This window comes from Sus scrofa, chromosome 9 (genome assembly GCF_000003025.6).
Source record: "Sus scrofa isolate TJ Tabasco breed Duroc chromosome 9, Sscrofa11.1, whole genome shotgun sequence".
Classification (NCBI taxonomy): domain Eukaryota; kingdom Metazoa; phylum Chordata; class Mammalia; order Artiodactyla; family Suidae; genus Sus; species Sus scrofa.
The window spans coordinates 70,539,992-70,560,318 of NC_010451.4; the positions used below are offsets into that span (position 1 = coordinate 70,539,992).

Here is a 20,327-nt window from a genome sequence, read left to right on the forward strand (position 1 = left end):
AGCTAAGCGTGGAGGTGGGATCTAGGTAAATTTCCTTCTAACTGGTTCCATTTTCTCTGTGAGGTAGTAAAAAGGGTCATCAGCGATGATTGGTTTGGAAGGATGATGAATAAGTAGCAACTGTTATGTCAGAGTGTATGAGGCTTGTTCCAAGTCAGCCACAGTTGGTGCAACCTCTCTGGGCAAGATGGTACTTGCAACAAGATAATGAAACCTAACTCATTAAGTACCGAGAGACTGAGGTCATTTCCAAGGGTTTTTGGCATTGCCGGTGGTAGCATGACTGTCTTAATCCTCTGCCTCTAGTAGGATGTTGCAATTATTTGAACAAATTCAGGGACTCAGAGCTGGTTAGGTCCCCATCTGGGACAGGAGAGTCATGACTAGGCACAGCAGAGTGATGCTTTTGGGGAGAGACTGTCCTGAACCCTTCTTCTGTTCTGCCCTGGAAATTAAGGGTCTCCTGTAACAGACAACAATCACAATCTTCTTTTCTTAATATGGGACAATATAAAAAACTTTCCCTTTATCTTTTATTTATTTGGATAGATAATTTCATTTATTGTATGTGTGTGTGTGTTTATGGAAATGTGTGTGTACATGTATACATGGGAATGTGTATGTAGATAGAACAGAACAACAATACAACAGCAAACTTGATTAATGGATAAAGGGAGCCTATACATGGGATTTGTAGACTTACATATTCGCTTTCCTCATTGTACATATTTATATCAACTGCAATTTTGGTATGTTGCTGTTGAGGAATGCCCAAGAGACAGAAAACATAACTCAAACTGGCTTAAGCAAAGGAGGAATTATTGACTCAGCTAATAGAACAATTGACTCCAGGAACAGTCTGATCCAGTGTGCAAATGGATCAGCAGGAACCTGGTTCTTCTGGAATGACTCCGTTTTCATGCTGGCTGTAGTCCTCTGAGAAGCAAGTGCAAGATGGAATTGGACATGGGGATGGTTTGGGTCTCTATATATGAATGGTAACTCAGGGCCTGTGTCCAAATGTTCTCAGTGTTGGGAATTCCTCTCCCCTAGTGTACAGTCACTTTAGGAAATGGTTTTAAGTCCCTTTGAGGGGGTGGGGGGTGGGGGGACTGGGAATATCATTATAGTGCATTTTTGATGCAGGGTTGTGGAGCCCCTTCGGGATCCTGGATACATCCCCAGTCAGTGGGTTCTGGATCTAAAAACTGGCTCAAGTTTGATAACTGAAGAAGGAGTTATGTCCTTTTATTGGGTCCATTGCCCTCAGCTTCTTGCTTTCCCATCCTTGCCCTTTTTCTGGTTATGGAGGTTAAGCAGCACCCTTACCGGCTCCCCCTCTATTTTGCCCCTGGAGATGCCATCTCCATTCTGCCCTATGGATCAAGCTGCCATTGGCTGCCCCTCTCCCTTGGGCTGTTGTTATGGTAATTGTGGCCTTCTGACCTCCTGCATTTAATCATCACCATCTGACTACTGTTCCTTTGGGGATTCCATCATCCGCATTGGATATTAGCAAGCCCAGCTCTGTGAGTGCCCCTACTGTCAGTATTGGCTTACAGAGGATAGCCACCACTGAACTTCCTTGCTGGGACCTTCTTACCAGTACATTCCTCATGGCCTTGGTGAATGGGGATTTTTCTGGACCCCTCCTGGAATATGACCGTCTAGAGGTTTTCGGCCTCACGTAACATCTACTTCAGTAAGCCTACTTCTCTCAGACGTTTTATTCCTTCCTCTTCCTCCTGCCTGGGCAACCCAGGCATTTCTACTTTCCTCAGTGTTGGCCATCACTTTATTCAGGCTTCTAAGAGTCACCCTAACAATGAGTTTGTCCCATCCCCCAGGGTTTTTCCAGGGTAGTAAATCACATATCTTATGAAAGTATCCCTAAGTCGATGAAATCTTGCTTAGCCAGCTTTATATTCCAGCCCCTTGATCATGTACCCTCAAAATTTAGCTTAGTATCCTGCCAATATGCACTAATTATACTTTGGACCATAATCTCTTTCTTCCCTTTTCAGACCTAACATGTCACCAGCTGGCTTCTACTGGGATTCAGTTCTAGTTATTGGCCTACCACCCAGGATAAGAGGTTGGTGGAGGAAGCTCCTATGATGGAAACACCCTTGCTTTTTTTTTTTTTTTTTTTTTTTTTGTCTTTTTTTTTGCCTTTTTCTAGAGCCACACCCGCGGCATATGGAGGTTCCCAGGCTAGGGGTCTAATCGGAGCTGTAGCCACCAGCCTACCCACAGCCACAGCAACACGAGACCCGAGCCACGTCTGTGACCTACACCACAGCTCATGGCAACACCAGATCCTTAACCCACTGAGCAAGGCCAGAGATGGAGCCCGCAACCTCATGGTTCCTAGTCAGATTCATTAACCACTGAGCCACGACAGGAACTCTGACCCTTGCTTTCTAGAACATGGAGAAGCCACCACAGGGAGCACTCAGATTTCAGGGGGATCTGTGGAGTCAACATCTTCAGGAGCATCCACCCATTCACCAAGGCCACAAATGTGCTACTAAGAAAGGCACCAGCACCACCACAAAGTCCTTAGCTCTCCTCTGAAGGCCAAGACTGATAGTTCAGGCAATCACAAAGCTGGGCTTATTAATATCCATGGGCATAATAAGATCCCTAAAGTAACAGAGGTCTGATGGAGGTACTTAAATTCAGAAGCCATGTTTGAAGATCTGTGTTTTTCCAACCCAATCTCTGACCTTAGCATAAGAGACCTGCTTGGCTGCACTTTAATTGTCACGTTCTTGGTCTGCTGTTTAGCTGTGTCTGCTCTTTCATTATAGGGGCAAAGGGTGCCAATGGGATCCTCTGGCTTTCACACTTAGTCTTTAACTGCTAGTTAGTGAGGCTCAGTTTCTCATTACCCCTCTGCTAGGCATTAATACAACTGTAACCAAAAAACTCTGATTATAGACGCTGTTCCCCATGTTTTTCCAAATGTTTAAATTATTATATCTATCACAGCATAGCCCTCTACCATTCATTTTTCTAGGTGGAAAATATTTAACCACCAGAAAAGTATTTAGAAATACAAGTGCCATCTCTTTCTAGGAACTACCCACACTCCACATTCTGCTCAGGATAGCATTTTCATTACCCATTGGATAGTAAGTAACCTACTCTCAAGCTTTACCTTACCACTTGCTTTTTTGTTTGTTTGTTTTTGTCTTTTTTTTTTTTTTTTTTTTTGCCTGTTCTAGGGCCGCTCCTGTGGCATATGGGGGTTCCCAGGCTAGGGGTCCAATCAGAGCTGTAGGCGCCGGCCTATGCCAGAGCCACAGCAACACGGGACCTGAGCCGGGTCTGCGACCTACACCACAGCCCACGGCAAAGCCAGATCCTCCCTGAGCAAGGCCAGGGATTGAACCCGCAACCTCATGGTTCCTAGTCGGATTCGTTAACCACTGAGCCATGAGGGGAACTCCCACCACTTGCTTTTTTAGAGCACTTTCCAATAGTGTTTGTGTTAGTTTGCATCCTTCTTGGGCTGCCAAGATGGGATTAAAAGTGCAAGATGTTTATTGGGACAACAATTGTGAAAGATAAAAGGGAGGGAGCTAGTGAAGGTGAGAAGAACCTTCAAACAGAGATACCTGTGAAAGAGAAGGGAAGAAAGAGGGATTTGATTGGTAGAGTTTCATAGTATAGTCCAGGTCTAAGAAAGTTTCAACCAGATTGATGGTGAATCTTTAATCCAAAATCTTCCTTTGGAGGCATCACATTAGTATTGCTGCCATTCAACCAGATTAATGGTGAATCTTTAATCCAAAATCTTCCTTTGGAGGCATCACATTAGTACTGCTGCCATGTAGAAAGCCTGGCCCTGGCATATTCATGGCCCCATTTTGCATGGTCCCGAGATGTCTTTTAGCAGAGAAGGGGATTGAATTCTTCCAAAGTTGAATCCAGAGAAAAGCAAGTATCTTTGTCACAACATTCTTGGCAAAATCCCTGAGACTGACTTGACAAGTTTAGGTCATATGCACACTCCTGATCTAGTTCAGTGACCAGGGAAATGCCATGTTAGGATTTGCTCAGGTCTGGATTTCATGCTACACTTTCAGGGTAGGGGAACTGAGAGATGGTAAGGGTCAGATTCCCAAACAAAAACATGTGCATAAATAACATATGTATTTTTAATATTACAGCTGTGGCTAGATTGCATTTCAAAGACAATATAGCAACTCATCATTCCACTAAAATATATAAAGGGTAATTTTCCCTACATCTTCACCAGCAATATGTGTTAGCTTTCTTTCAAAATTTTGCCAACCCGATGGCTACAAAGTGCTGGCTCATTATTAATTCAACATAAAATTTCCTAGTACTAGCGTGTTTTAAAATATTTTTTTCATACATCCATTGGCTATTTGGATTTTCTTTTCTGCAGATTCTTTTCTTCATATCCCTGTCCATTTTCCTATGGTTTTTATTTTTGTCCTGTCCTTGTCAATTTACAAGAGTTCTTTTCATATTATAGCTTGGTCTGTCCTCTGCATTACAAAGAGGCAAGGAAAAAGCCATCTGGGACTCTGCAAACCTTCCTCCTCACCATTTTCATTATTTTCCTGGATCCATAATCCTCAGGCTGCAGTCTAGATCAATATGTCAAGACAACTGTGGGACAACTCTATCACTCAGTTTTGAAAAACAAAATAAGGCAGGCCCTGGTCAAAGACAAGCCTCCATGCCCAGCCTGTCTTCCCTAAGTCCTTCTCCCCAACACTGCAGCAATATTGGTCAAATTTCAGTCATTCCGGAATCACCTCCACAATTTTGTCTTATCCTTTAAATCATACGACTATTTATTTCTGAAATGTGAAATTTTCACATAGATTTATATGTTTTAAAAAACTATTATCTCCACTATATCTAGTAGTTCTATCTTCCCCATACACATTAAGAATAATTTCATGACTATGAAAATAAAAGATACTCATCTGAATACCAATTAAAGTGCACCTTACTTTGAGAAATTACAATAGGACATGCCACAGGGTCTCAGACCGGTCAATGACCATGATCAAAGATTGAGAGACCTGTGAATTTCAGGACCTCACCACTCATCAATTGTACAATAACCCCCATGACATAGCATGGATGGTAAATTCCTTTACATCTGAGGAAAGTGGCACAGAAAGCTGTAGCTGCTTTGTAGCTACTGAGTGGTAGAAATTAGAATCCAGGTCGTCCTTCAAAAGCAGTGGCCTTGCAGAAAAGAGCTGCGGGCTTTGGAGGAAAATAGACCTGGAGCCAGTCCAGTGGATAAACTGTCAACGGTGGTCAGGACCGCGGACTCGGGTTGCATTACAAACATTCCGAGTTCTGGCTGGAACAGTAAGGGTACTAAAATTCTTCGGATTATGTTGGGGTCTTGGAAGGGGCTGCCTCGGAAGGGATGGGGACTGGGATGTGTCACAGTCCATGAGTGAGTCTGCTAGGCCAGCGTGGTACCTGATGCTCGCTGCGGCCCCCCAACTTGTCGGCAACAGGTGGAACCCAGGCCCAAGGAGCCATGTGCTGGCCACGGTCATGGAGCCAAATTCTCCTGCCAGTTTTCTTCTCCCTCCTTCTCATCCAACTGTTTATCAGCTTCTCAGAGAATAGCTTTTCCCAAATCTCCAGGCACAAGAACACGCGCAGACTGAAATCCGTGGATGACGGTGAGCCATCCTGAGCCCAGAGGCTGCTACCGATGCGTGCCACCGCTGTTGTATTTCCTTCTGGTTGTGTTAACTTTAGATCTTCTCATCTCTAAAGTTGCTTTATGGTGTTGTCTGGAAGATATTTTTTAAGGTTCTTAATGTTTTTGGTGAAATCACGTTAAATTGGACTTGAATTGATTTGCTTTATCTGAAATGTGAAAAGTGGACTAAAATGGTTTTATATATAGAAAGCATGTTCCCCACCCCCATCCTACCCTCACTTTTTGCAAGCCGTTAGTGCAAAAGCTTTGTGCTGTGAATAAGGTGTTGGGTTTTGTTGCAGTCAGACCCCACTCAATGGCCATAGCTAGTCTTTCCTAGTGCTTTAAGTTCTTAGTAAATTGCTTAATGTGAGTCTTATATTAAGAAATAATTATTTTGGTTTGGAAATTTCCTTTGGTTCCCCTCCACAAGAAATTTTGGAACATTAAAAGTCATAGTGAGGGGTTCCTGTCATTGTGCAGCAGAAACTAATCTGACTGAGAACCATGAGGTAATGAGTTCAATTCCTGATCCCTGGCCTCACTCAGTAGGTTAAGGATCTGGTGTTTCCATGAGCTGTGGTGTAAGTCGTAGATGCAGCCTGGATTCTGCATTGCTGTGACATAGGCCAGCAGCTATAGCTCCAATTTGACCCCTAGCCTGGGAACCTCCATATGCTGTGGGTATGACCCTAAAAAGCAAAATCAATCAATCGATCAAATAAAAAAAGTCATACTGAGTTAAAATCATGAAACCGGAGATAACGTTTTCAGTATCTTAAATTGAAACTGTATAGATAGAATAAGGACAGGATTTGAATTACTTGGAACATGCCCTCTAAGGCCAAGACTGCCATTTTTATGAAAACTATAAGACAGAATAATTACTCCTGTCCAGCATCTAAAAGATTGTTAGTATGTATAAGCAAGTCAGTCTTCCTTCCTAAACCAAACCCAAATCTCTCAGCTTTGCATTGAAATGATACTCTCCTTTGAGAAGGTGGGGGGGTGGGAAGAGGCTGAGTCAAAAAATCTGGCTTTTTCCATCCATTTCTCTCTCATTTAACCTCTAGATCATCCCCATGTATACTTCAGGAGAAACAGTGTTCTGGTACCTTCCCCACCATGTCCTCCCCACAATAAATGTCTAAAAACATAGGCTGAGCAGAGAAACAAATCCCTCACTTTGTTCCCTAGCAAATTAGAGTCATAATAGAATTTTTCAAAAGAGCTTGTTAAATGCTGAGGTGGAACAAAAGGGAGTAAACAAAAATAAATTAAGAATCATAGATAACATAGTCTGGTCTTCTAAAGACTGAAGTTTCTGATTCCAGCTAGCTCACTTCCCTGGTCAGTGTTTCTGAGGAAACAGCATCCCTTTGAGAGGTAAAGAAGTAAAGCCTAGTTCAGCCTGTCCTGGGCACCCCCCTGACTGTTTGCTTCCTAGCCTGGGGTAATTTCCTCTTTGAGCTTACATTCAACTTTCTCATTTTATAAGGATATGGTTTCTTAGACATTAGGATTCCTTCACTTCCAAAACTGAGAAAAAGATTCTAACCTCTCACTGAAGTTTCCACCTACCTCCCAGCTAGCACTCTGAGTGGTAGGACTTCGTGAATGATCCCACATCGAGTGAGATCTCCTACAAAGCAGGATCCCCAGGGATTTTAATCCTGATGATCATTTATGTTTGAGAGCTAACTAAGCAATATCCCAAGAAGTTGTAGTTTGCTCTTGGAACTTTGGGTTAAGAATCTTCCTCCCCTATTCCTAATAAATGAATAAAAAATACTAAAATGCAGAGAAATTCTTTTATCAAAAAAGCAACCAGACAACAAAAATGTATAGCCTAAAAAGCAAGTGGCACCCAAGGAAAGAAATAGAAGATTTTGGAGTTCCCGTCGTGGCGCAGTGGTTAACGAATCCGACTAGGAACCATGAGGTTGCGGGTTCGGTCCCTGCCCTTGCTCAGTGGGTTAACGATCCGGCGTTGCCGTGAGCTGTGGTGTAGGTCGCAGACGCGGCTCGGATCCCGTGTTGCTGTGGCTCTGGCATAGGCCGGTGGCTACAGCTCCGATTCAACCCCTAGCCTGGGAACCTCCATATGCCGCGGGAGCGGCCCAAGAAATAGCAACAACAACAACAACAGACAAAAAGACAAAAGACAAAAAAAAAAAAAAAAAAAAAAAAAAAAAAAAAGAAATAGAAGATTTTGGATCAGAATAGAATAGCACAGCATGGCAGCACTCCAGATGCCACTGTTAACCCTTAGACGTGACTGGAAAGTAACTAAATTCCAAAGATTTTCATTAATACCCCCAGATCTAGAGAGAGGCAAATTGAGTGGTGTCCTATTCTTCACCCTGACCTTCCTCTGAAGGTCAACAGAGAAATGGTTACAGAGAAGTAAGAAAAATGGAGAAACTGAACAGCGGGTCTGACTCTGATGGAAACACAAGTGTCTGGACAACAAAGTAGGTTTAGAGGCCAATCTACCATCCATACATTCCCTGTATGGAAATGGGATATACTTCCAGTTAAATTAGAGTGAACCCTAGCAGTGGAGAATGATGAAGCCTCAGAAAATAGTGCAGAACACAGATACTCTAGCAAAGTCTGGCACAGATTCACCTGAGCTCTCCGCCTTTGTCAAATGCTGAGAACAACCAAGTGCAGAGAGCATAAAATACACTAAAACTATAGTTTTTCAGAAAAACTCAAGGACAATGGTACAGTTGTCAAAATGGCAACTCTACTTTATTGGCACAGATAGAAGTTCTGAACAAAGCCATCCAAGCATTAGTAAGATGAAAAGAGACCATATAGGACCTACACAAATACTTCATAGCTAACAAAATAAATATTGTAATTAAGGAGTACATGATTGCATGTAGAAAAACAGATAATCTACCCTTAGATGAAAAAAATAACTCAAGGAACAGATGAAAATTTCCCCACAAGTGCCAAGCTAGAGAACCACCAAATGAGAAACAGATTCAGTGAAGCATGCCTCAGAGTCAGGAAAGGATATCAGAAGGAGATGAAAAACAGATTTATCCAAGGAAATAAATTGAAGGTTAAATGATTTGAATATGAGGCAAGGCTTTCATGTTTTCTTTTTATTTCTCTAAGTGCCCACACTTTATTTCTCTAAGTGTGATCACACCAAGAATGTTTGTCCTGCATGCTCCAGATATACTTATGGGACTCTGGCAGCTGCCTCCTTCCTCTGTCCTCTAGCCTAGTGAGTGCTGATATCTGGGAAGAGGTGGGGTTTCATTATCTTTCCCATAGTAGATTTCTCAGTCTTTTCCAATACCTGCAACCCTGATTCTGAATACTTAGTTCCCTGTGATGGATATACTCAGAATATCATTGCTATCACTCCCAGACCCTATCTGAAAAAGGTACTCATGGATATTATTCAGCAAAATGAAAATAAATTAAGGGGATATGTGGGATTCAAGAAAGAATATTTAAAAAGGAAACCAGGTGGGCGTTCCTGTCATGGCTCAGTGGTAACGATCCTGACTAGGATCCATGAGGATGCAGGTTTGATCCTTGGCCTCGCTCAGTGGGCTAAGGATCGGCATTGCCGTGAGCTGTGGTGTAGGTCACAAACATGGCATGGATCCAGTGTTGCTGTGGCTGTCGTGTAGCTCAACGGCTACAGCTCTGATTCGATCCCTAGCCCGGGAACTTCCATATGCCAAGGTGTGGAGAAAGAGAGAAAGAAAGAGAAAGAAAGAAAGGAAGGAAGGAAGGAAAGAAAGAAAGAAAGAAAGAAAAGAAACCAGCAAAACTTAGAGTTAATTCTAAATGAGTGATTGTAAGTCAATAGTTATTTAAGTACATTAACAGTCTAATAATAATTAACTATTTGATAATAATTTAATAATAATTATTATCAAATAGTTAAAACTATTTAATAAAATAATTTATTTTATTTAATAAAAATTTCAGATAATTTCTACCTCAAAAGTGGTGTAAGAAGAAAAGAAAGCAAATAAAAGCTAATATATTAGGATCCTTATATAGGTAGAAAATGTAGATACTGACTAGGCAATGATAGAAGCATATAAAATATATCTCTCAAAAATTATAAGTAACAGGTGTCACTTTGAGGTATGACTAGAGAAAATAAAGGAACAAAGAATAAATCGATAGACTAAGATATACCTTGTAAATCCTGCTGAAAAATAAAGCAAATGTAGCAATATTAATGTTAGATAAAATAGAATTTAAATAAAAAATTCTCGAAGTAGAGGAATAGGTGATATTACATACTGACATGTAGCACAATACATAAAGATGACATATTGTGGGCTTTTATTCACCTAACAACATAGTTTTAAAATACTTGCAGCCAAAACAAAGAAAAAGAACATTTAACAAATTAAAAGACACATGGACTCATTTTACATTCCTATATCAGAAATCCACATATAGTTAAATAAAATATAAGGATGTAGTATAGAGAATAGTAATACATGAAATTTTCTTATCCAACCTCCAATTTTTTTCTCTTATCTGTCAAAAAAATTCCTTTCTAGGAGTTCCCTTGTGGTGCAGTGGGTTAAGGATCCAGCACAGTCACTGCTGCTGAGTTTGATCCCTGGCCCAGGGAACTTCTACATCCTGCAGGCACAGCCAACAGGAACAAAGAAAATTTCCCTTCCAGATAAACTTTAGAGTCAGTTTGCCTGATTCCATTGTTCTATTTTAAAATTATTAATTTATTACTTCTTTATAATGCCAATCCCAAAATTTTTGTTTTGATATCTGATATATGTTGATGTCTGGCATCTCTAAGCATTTGAAATTGTGCTCCCTAATGGAAAAAGAGAAGAGGACCAAAGACTGAACTTTATGGGCTAACCACATTTTAGACATTGATAGAAGAAGTGGAACCAGTCAGGAAACTCAAAAAGAATGGCCAGAGATGTTCCAAGAGAACTAGGAGAGGTTGATGCTGCAGAAGTTATGAAAATGTAGTCAAGAGGAAGGAAGTGGCTAGATAGAAAACAAATACACAACAAATCAGGCCTTTAGGGTAAGGAAAAATCTGGTCCTGAGAATGCTGTGGAAATAGCTTATACCTCTTTCTTTAGGAGCAGAGTGAAAGAAGGAAAGAACCTATTGCTTCCTGTAGCAAATGGTCTTGTAGGTCAGCTGTCCCTCATTGATTCTTCAGTAATGGCAAAAACAACTATAAGAAAAATGGCATTCATTGAAAAAGATACATGGACCCCTATGTTCATTGCAGCACTATTCACAACAGCCTAGACGTGGAAACAATCTAAATATCCAATAACAGATGAATGGATTAAGAAAATGTGGTACATATATGCAATGGAATACTACTCAGCCATAAAAAGAACAAAATAATGCCATTTGCAGCAACATGGATGGATCTAGAGACTCATACTAAGTGAAGTAAGTCAGAAAGAGAAAGGCAAATACCATACGATATCACTTATATCAGAAATTTAATATATGGCACAAATGAACCTATCTACAGAAAAGAAACAAACTCATGGACATGGAGAATGGACTTGTGGTTGCCAAGAGGGAAGGGGAGAGAGTGCAAGGGACTGAGTTGGGGTTAGTAGATACAAACACTTGCATTTGGAATGGATAAGCAATGATATCCTGCTTAGAGCACAGGGAATTATATCTGATCAGTTGTGATGAAATATGATGGAGGATAATGTGAAAAAAAGGATGTATAAAAATGAATAACTGGGTCACTTTGCTGTACAGCAGAAATTGACAGAATATTGTAAATCAAGTGTAATAAAAAATTTTAAAAATAAAATAACTGTTAAGAACAATAAAAAATTGCTGGTTATATATATAAATGCTCAATCTAAATCTCCGAGATGGAACAAGATCAGAACATTCACTGACATGAAATTCAGGCTAAAGTGAAGGGAAGGAGGCCATGAGGGGCAAACAGATTTGGAAAAACAATGGAAAAGATCAAGGGAAGTGAAATGATCTGAGTCATGTCAAAAACCAAGCAAGAAAGGAAAGGAAAGAAGATTCTACTCAGAGAACAGAACATTGGAATTTAAGACTTCATGGTTGGAGTCATCCGGAATGATGGGAAAACCCAAGTTTATATCATGGAAATAATTTGTTTAAAGAAAGATGAAGCATCAGAGTTTCTCTGAATGGTGGAATTTCAGCTGATTTAAAAAAAAATGTAAACCTATTGCTTACATTTTATATATACTTACATTCTTACTTATTTCTTCTATTATTTTATACCTACATAAAGACAAAAATCCTGGAGTTCCTGTCATGGTGCAGAGGAAACCAATCTGAATAGGAACCATGAGGTTGTGGGTTTGATCCCTGTCCTTGCTCAGTTGGTTAAGAATCTGGCGTTGCTGTGAGCTGTGGTGTAGGTCTCAGACACGGCTCGGATCTGGTGTTGCTGTGGCTCTGGCGTAGGCTGGCCGCAACAGCTCCAATTAGACCCCTAGCCTGGGAACCTCCATATGCTGTGGGTGCGGCCCTCAGAAAGACAAACGGCAAAAAGACAAAAAAAAAAAAAAAAATCCTGTTTATATTTTGGAGAAAGTGGAGACAGAATCTCCCCATGAGACCTAACGCTCAAGTGCCAATTTGTAAATCATGGGAGGAGGGTTCTGACAGGCCTGACTTGGTCAGATACCTTCTCCCTGGATCAATAAGCATGGTGTAGGATTAGTCCAATTTTATTCAGGTGCATAACCCTCGATGTCTGGTTGGGGGCAGGGAATTCATGTAGGAGAGAGCAGTTACCTGTCATGCCATGTGTCTGGAGCCCAAGGAGGTAGCAGTTCTGCAAAGGAAGAGTGACTTATATACTTCCCAGGAGAAGGCAGAGGTGCTGGTGGTCAGAAGAATATAAAGATCTTGGGCTCAAATCCATATTCTGTTGTTGTTACTATTAGCAAGTAAACTGAATGTGTTTTTTAAATTTTCTTAGGCTAGTTTCTCTGTCAGTATGGTGGGGATATAATAACTACCATTTGAGACTGTGAAAATTGGCTATAATTGTTTATGAATAAGCACTTTGTTTATAAATTGCTTAATAAGGACTCCATGTTTCCCATTAAGCCAGGTTCCTGACTATGGCTGCTCAGAAAAGATGTGCATTTTTCTAATTGGTCCTTTCAAAGATGCACCTTTTCCTGGTTCACAGAGATGGCCTGTGTCTTTAACTTAACAGCAGCCCTATGTCTTTAACTTTATCTAATGTATGTGAATATATAAAAGTTAAATAAAAACCAAGTTGATAGCATATATATGTTGATAGTATGTGATGAGGAGGGAATTTCACCTCTGTAGTGTTCTTCCCCCAAACTCATATCTCCAGTCTAATCATGAGAAAAAGATCAGACAAACCCAAATTGAGGGACATTCTACCAAATATTTGAGCAGTTCTCCTCAAAACTGTCAAGGTCATGAACAACAAGGAAAACCTGAGAAACTCACTGATCAGAGGAGGCATGATCACTAGATGCAATGTGGTATCCTGGATCACGGAACAGAAAGAGAAGATTATGTAAAAATTGATGAAATCTACTAAAACCTTTAGTTTATTTAAAAGTAGTATATCACAAAAAAGCAAAAACCCCAATCAAAAAAATGGGCAGAAGTCCTAAATAGACATTTCTCCAAAGAAGACATATGGATGGCCAGTAGGCACATGAAAAAGTGCTCAACATCATTAATCATTAGAGAAATGAAAATCAAAACTACAATGAGGTACCACCTCACACTGGGCAGAATGGCCATCTGACTACAAATAAAAAGTCTACAACTAACATATGCTAGAAAGGGTGTGGAGAAAATAGAATCCTCCTTCACTGTTGGTGAGAATGTAAATTGGTACAACCACTAGGGAAAACAGTTTTCTGGAGGTTCCTCAGAAAACTAAATATAGAATTACCATATAATCCAGCAATCCCACTCCTGGGCATGTAGCTGGACAAAACTTTCATTCAACAAGATACATGCAACCCTATGTTCACTGTAGCACTATTCGCAAAAGCCAAGATATGGAAACAACCTAAATGTCCATCAACAGATGAATGGATTAAGAAGATGTGGTACATATACAAAATGGAATACTACTCAGCCATAAAAAAACAAAATAATGCCATTTGCAGTGACATGGATGCAACTAGAGATTCTCATACTAAGTGAAGTAAGTCAGAAAGAGAAAGATAAATACCATATGATATCATTTATATGAGGCCACAAATGAACCTATCTACAAAACAGAAACAGAGTCACAGACAGACTTGTGGTTGCCAAGGGGGAGAGGGAGGGCATGGAATGGACAGGGAGTTTGGGGTTAGTAGATGCAAACTATTACATTTAGAATAGATAGGCAGGAGTTCCCACTGTGGCTCAGTGGAAATGACTCTGACTAGTTTCCCCGAGGACGCAGTTTCAACCCCTGGCCTTGCTCAGTGGGTTAAGGATCTGGAATTGCCGTGAGCTATGGTGTAGGTCACAGATGTGACTCAGAACTGGCATTGCTGTGGCTGCGGCATAGGCCAGCAGCTACAGCTCCAATTCAACCCCTAGCGTGGGAACCTCCATATGCCGTGGGTGTGGCCCTAAAAAGACAAAAAAAGAAAAGAATGGATAAACAATGAGGTCCTACTGTACATCACAGGGAACTATATCCAATCACTTGGGATAGAACATGATGGAAAAGAGTATGAGAAAAAGAACATTTATATATGTAACTGGGTCACTATGCTGTACAGCAGAAATTGACACAACACTGTAAATCAACTATACTCTAATAAAAAATAAAAGTAATGTTGGTTCTTAGTTTTGATAAAGGTACCATGGTAATATATTAATGATGAGGAAGCTAGGTGAAGGGTACTGAGGAACTCCGTGTATAATCTTTGCAGTTTTTTTGTAAATCTAAAATTATTCCAAAATAAAAACTTTAACAAAAAAAACTGTGAAAAACAGGTAGAATTTGGATAATGGTGGGTAAGTCACGTGTATTTTGTTTCCTTGGTCCTGCCTCCTCCAGTAATCCTAAAGCTAGCTGTCCCCCACATGGCTGAAGCATTAGAATCTTACCCTTTTGGCTTGGTTTTTACTCCATTCAACTCTCCCTTGAGGATGTCAGGATTCTTCGTGGTGAGAGGAAGTAACATTCAATTGGACTTAATTTGAAAAACTATCCTAAGTTTTTCCCCAGCCAAATCAGATCTGTATCCAGTCAAACAATTTGAAATTAAATAGAAAGGTCTGATGCTTCCAAAGAGACTGTGAACCCTGTTCCTGAAATAATAGTGACTTTATTGTTAGTGTATCACAAGACAACCAGGGTATTAATTCCAGATCCTACTTAACTTTACAGAGACGTTGAAGTAAGAAAAGAGCCATCAACTGCTTTTCTTCAAACTCGTATTTTTTTAATTCAAGAACTTTCAAATATAAATTGTATATTTTTTCACAAAACAAGAATATTGAAAGTCCTCATTTGGAAGAAGTTTGTAAAGCCTTGTGGCAAAACAAGATGGGGAATTATTATTATTTTTTTAATGTTTAAAGGATTAGTTAACCAGGAATGTTTTGGCAAAACCATGTTGAATAATAAAGAAGTTATTAAAAGAGGTTTTAAAAGTATAATGTTTTAAATATAAAATGATATTTTCAATTTGTTTTCCCTTAATGTGTTTTGGAAGTTATTTTTAAGAACTTACTTGGCTAATCAAAGCTGAATGATGCTATTTCATATTTTTCCAAGTAGCAAGAGAAAATAAAAGTGAAGATTTAAATAGTATCGATAGGAAAGTGTCCAGATATATGGAAATAGTAAAGGAAAACTCTGGGGGTATGTATACCTATGCCATAAAACATGAATGACTTAATGAAATGCATTTTTATATAAAATTGCATAACAAATAGGCTTTGTATTCACATTTTTGTATTTTTTTTTGTAGGATGTACTGTACAGAAAAATTGTCAAATGTGCACAGAAGATAATAGTGTAAGTTAACTTTTATATAAGGAAATTGTCTTGGGAATGTTATAAAGTCACACATTTACCGTTGTAGTCTAAAATATATGCTAGACTTCATTTTTACACAATTTTTTTTGTCTTTTTGTCTTTTCTAGGGCCGCACCCACGGCACATGGAGGTTCCCAGGCTAGCGGTCTAATCAGAGTTGCAGCTGCCAGCCTACACCAGAGCCACAGCAATGCCAGATCCAAGCCACGTCTGCGACCTACACCACAGCTCAAGGCAACGCCAGATCCTTAACCCTTAACTAAGTGAGTCCAGGGATCAGACCCACAACCTCATGATTACTAGTCGGATTCACTAACCACTGTGGCACGACAGGAATTCTGATTTTTACACAATTTTTTATAATAGGAATGACAAATAGAAGTTATTAAGATGCATTTCTGCGTTTAAACAACTTATTGAAAATATAAAAATAAAGGAAATAATTTAGTACAAACACATACTTCCTCCAGAAAATTATACTTAAAAAGCAAAACAGTTCTATTTGAAAAAAATTATACTGACTTTGTGAAGAATTTTTTGTAAGTCAAGGAAAAGATAAGCCCTTTGAGATGCATTGAAAGTTTTCTTGCCACTCTATTCCCTCAAGACTAGAATGGATGGCACACTGTTATTCCTTAGCCACGATGACGCTAAGGTCCCCTTCTCTGATGATTGGACGTCTGACATCATTATTCTTCAGATAAACAGAAATGCCAAAAGTAATGAGAGAAATAGTGTTACTTTCTCCACAGAGAGTTTTGCAGCAACCCTCACAAAACCGTTTTATTTTTTTTATTATAGTTGATTTACAATGTTCTGTCAATTTCTGTTGTACAGCAAAGTGACCCAGTTATATATACACATTCTTTTCCTCATATTATCTTCTATCGTTTGTATCCCAAGTGGCTGGATGTAATTTCTTGTGCTATACAGCAGGACCTCATTGCTTATCCATTCTAAATGTAATACTTTGCATCTACCAACCCCAAACTCCCTGTCCATCCCACTCCCACCCTCTCCTCCTTGGCAACCACAAGTCTGCTCTTCACATCTGAGTCTGTTTCTCTTCTTCTTCTTCTTCTTTTTTTTTTTTTTTTTGTCTTTTTGCTATTTCTTGGGCCACTCCTGCAGCATATGGAGGTTCCCAGGCTAGGAGTCGAATTGGAGCTGTAGCCACGGGCCTACGCCAGAGCCACAGCAACGCGGGATCCGAGCCGCGTCTGCAACCTACACCACAGCTCACGGCAACTCCGGATCCTTAACCCACTGAGCAAGGGCAGGGACCGAACCTGCAACCTCATGGTTCCTAGTCGGATTCGTTAACCACTGCGCCACGACGGGAACTCCTGTTTCTCTTCTATAGACAGGTTCATCTGTGCCATATTTTAGATTCCACATATAAGTGATATCATATTTGTCTTTCTCCTTCTGACTGACTTCACTTAGTATGAGAATGTCTAGTTGCATCCATGTCACTGCAAATGGCATTATTTTTTTCTTTTTATGACTGGGTAGTATTCCATTGTGGATATATATACCACATCTTAATCCATTCATCTGTCGATGGACATTTAGATTGTTTCCATGTCTTGGCTGTTGTGAATAGTGCTGCAGTGAACTTAGGGGTGCATGCATCTTTTTGAACGAAAGTTTTGTCCAGCCCAGGAGTGGGATTGCTGGATCATAAGGTAATTCTATATTTAGTTTTCTGAGGAACCTCCAGAAAACTGTTTTCCCTAGTGGTTGTACCAATTTACATTCTCACCAACAGTGAAGGAGGGTTCCCTTTTCTCCCCACCCTCTCCGGCATTTGTTATTTGTAGACTTGTTAATGATGGCCTTTCTGCCCAGTGTGAGGTGGTACCTCATTGTGGTTTTGATTTGCCTTTCTCCAATAATTAGTGATGTTGAGCACTTTTTCATGTGCCTACTGGCCATCCATATGTCTTCTTTGGAGAAATGTCTATTTAGGACTTCTGCCCATTTTTCGATTGGCTTCTTTGGTTTTTTGCCCTTGAGTTGTATGAATTGTTTTCATATTTTTGAGATAAAATTATTCTGATCTAACCAGCATTAGAGAACTGATAATTAACACCAAAGACAAAGAAACACAAAATCCCTTATTAGAAAAGGGCACACTTGAGTAATTGCTACCTGTCATAATGATCTAGATATATCACTCTGTGCATCTTATCCTTCTCCAGGCCACTCCTCCAGTTTAATGAGACCCTGGGTTCCTGGCTCATGGACTTCTTCACCCAGTTCCTGCAAGCTCCTTTTCACTTGGAGATGGCCCAGACATCCTCAGTCTCGCAGGTTCTGACTTCCACAAACCTGTGCTTTTTAAAAAGTTACTTCCATGGCCACACCCTGAGCCCTGCACAATCTGCAATAGTTCTTTCATTCTCATTCCATTACACTGTACCTATTTTTTGACTTCAACAAGACAAGACTGTCCTCTCATACTTTCTCTTTCTACGTTTCTTTGTCAATGGAAAATTTAAAACATGAGAAAACAGTATAGTAAAATTTATGCCCCCAAGATCCATATTGGCCAGTCTTTTTTCATTTATGCATTCTCCCCTTAAGATGGATTATTTTGAACCAAATAATAGTATGGATACCATATCATTTTATTTGCGTATAAATCTATCTTTATACTGTCTATAAAATAGATAAAGACTTTGCTTTAAAATATTACAAGTCTATTATCATACTTGAAATTTAACAACTTTTTAATATCATCAAGCACCTAGGAAATAATCACATTTTTCTTACTGTTTAATAATATTTTCATTTTGAACCAAATCCTTGCATTGCAGTTGGCTGATATGCCCTTCACATCTTTCTTTCTTAAAAATCCATATAGTCCTTCCTCCTTTTCCTTTATTGCAACTTATTTGTTACAGAAACTGAATTGTTGGTCCTCTTGAGTTTCCTACAGTTGGGGTTTTTCTGGTCATATCCCCATGACGTGCCTTGTCATGTTCCTCTTTTCCATGTTCTTCTCTTCTTGTAAACTGGTAATTAGATATGGAGGCTTAATCAGATTCCGTTTCATCTTCTGGCAGGAGTACTTCATGCTGTGGGCTTTCATTAGGAGGCAGAAAGATCTGCTGTCTAGCATTTTGTGATGTTAGCAGCCTTGATGATCCTTGTCTGGATCTTTTATTTCATTGGGGGTTGCAAAATCACCACTATTTAAATACTCTTGTCTTCTTACCTTTAACCATCTTGGGTCTACATTCCCCAGCCCTATTTTGTCCTTTGGTCTATCTTTTCATTTGCTATGCATTATTAACCTATTGCTGCTGGAGCATAATGCATCAAAGCTTGAATTAGTATAAATACAACTTCACAATTTTTTAAATTATTTTTTAAGAACTTTATTTTTTATTTTTATTTTTTCTCTTTTTTTTTTTGGCCTTTTCTAGGGCTGCTCCTGCGGCATATGGAGGTTCCCAGGCTAGAGGTCTAATCGGAGCTGTAGCCGCCAGCCTACACCAGAGCCACAGCAACGAGGGATCCAAGCCAAGTCTGCGACCCACACCATAGCTCACGGCAATGCCAGATCTTTAACCCAATGAGCAAGGCCAGGGATGGAACCTGCAACCTCGTGGTTCCTAGTCGGATTCGTTAACCACTGAGCCACAGTGGGAAGTCCTTAAGAAATTTATTTTTTAGGAGGACCTTGGTGGCCCAGCAGGTTAAAGATCTGGCATTGTTACTTTGGCAGCTTAGGCCATTATTGTGCCATGGGTTCGATCCATGGCCCAAGTACTTCCACATGCTATGGGTGTGGCCAAAAAAAAACTTTATTTTTTATTGAAATATGGTTGATGTACAACATTTTATTAGTTTCAGGTGTACTACATAGTGATTTGACATTTGTACACATTATGAAATGATTGCCATGGTAAGTCTGGTAACCACCTCTCCCTACACAATGTGACTTCAATATTCTTGACCATGTTTCTTATGCTGTATAATACATCCCCATGTCTTACTTATTTTATAACTAGAGGTTTGTATCTCTTAAACTCCTTCACCTATTTCACCACCACTTCTCAATTCACACTTTCTGGTCTTACCTGAGTTCAAATACTACCTATTACTTGCCATTGATTAGCACCATTTCCTAAAATTTCCTGCAGTGGCAATTTCAAAATTTTGTTACCATCCTTAAAGTTCCCATATCATCCCACTAATTCTTTTTTTTCTTTTTTCTTTTTTTTGTCTTTTCCCCTTTTTTCTAGGGCCACTTCCTGTGGCATATGGTGGTTCCCAGGGTAGGGGTCTGATCAGAGCTACAGCCGCAGGCCTACGCCAGAGCCACAGCAACACGGGATCCGAGCCGTGACTGCAACCTACACCACAGCTCAAGGCAATGCCGGATCCTTAACCCACTGAGCAAGTCAGGGATTGAACCCGCAACCTCATGGTTCCTAGTCGGATTTGTTAACCACTGCACCACAATGGGAACTCCCTCATCCCACTAATTCTTAACAGATGACTTTGTATCTGATTTTATATGTAACAAAGAGGCTCTAGGTATAAACTTCACTCCCC

General features: G+C 39.9%; 1 protein-coding gene across 4 annotated transcripts in view; it reads left to right on the forward strand.

Moving 5' to 3' along the window:
• The window catches only part of LOC110262229 (pituitary tumor-transforming gene 1 protein-interacting protein), a 136,361-nt gene continuing 117,159 nt past the window's right edge, over window positions 1,126-20,327 (forward strand). For all 4 annotated transcript variants that reach the window (XM_021102367.1, XM_021102366.1, XM_021102369.1 and 1 more), the window contains exons 1-2: window positions 1,126-2,095; window positions 15,691-15,737. In XM_021102367.1, the coding sequence (XP_020958026.1) occupies window positions 2,032-2,095; window positions 15,691-15,737 (111 nt within the window). In that variant the 5' untranslated portion in view covers window positions 1,126-2,031. The remainder of the gene's footprint in view (window positions 2,096-15,690; window positions 15,738-20,327) is intronic.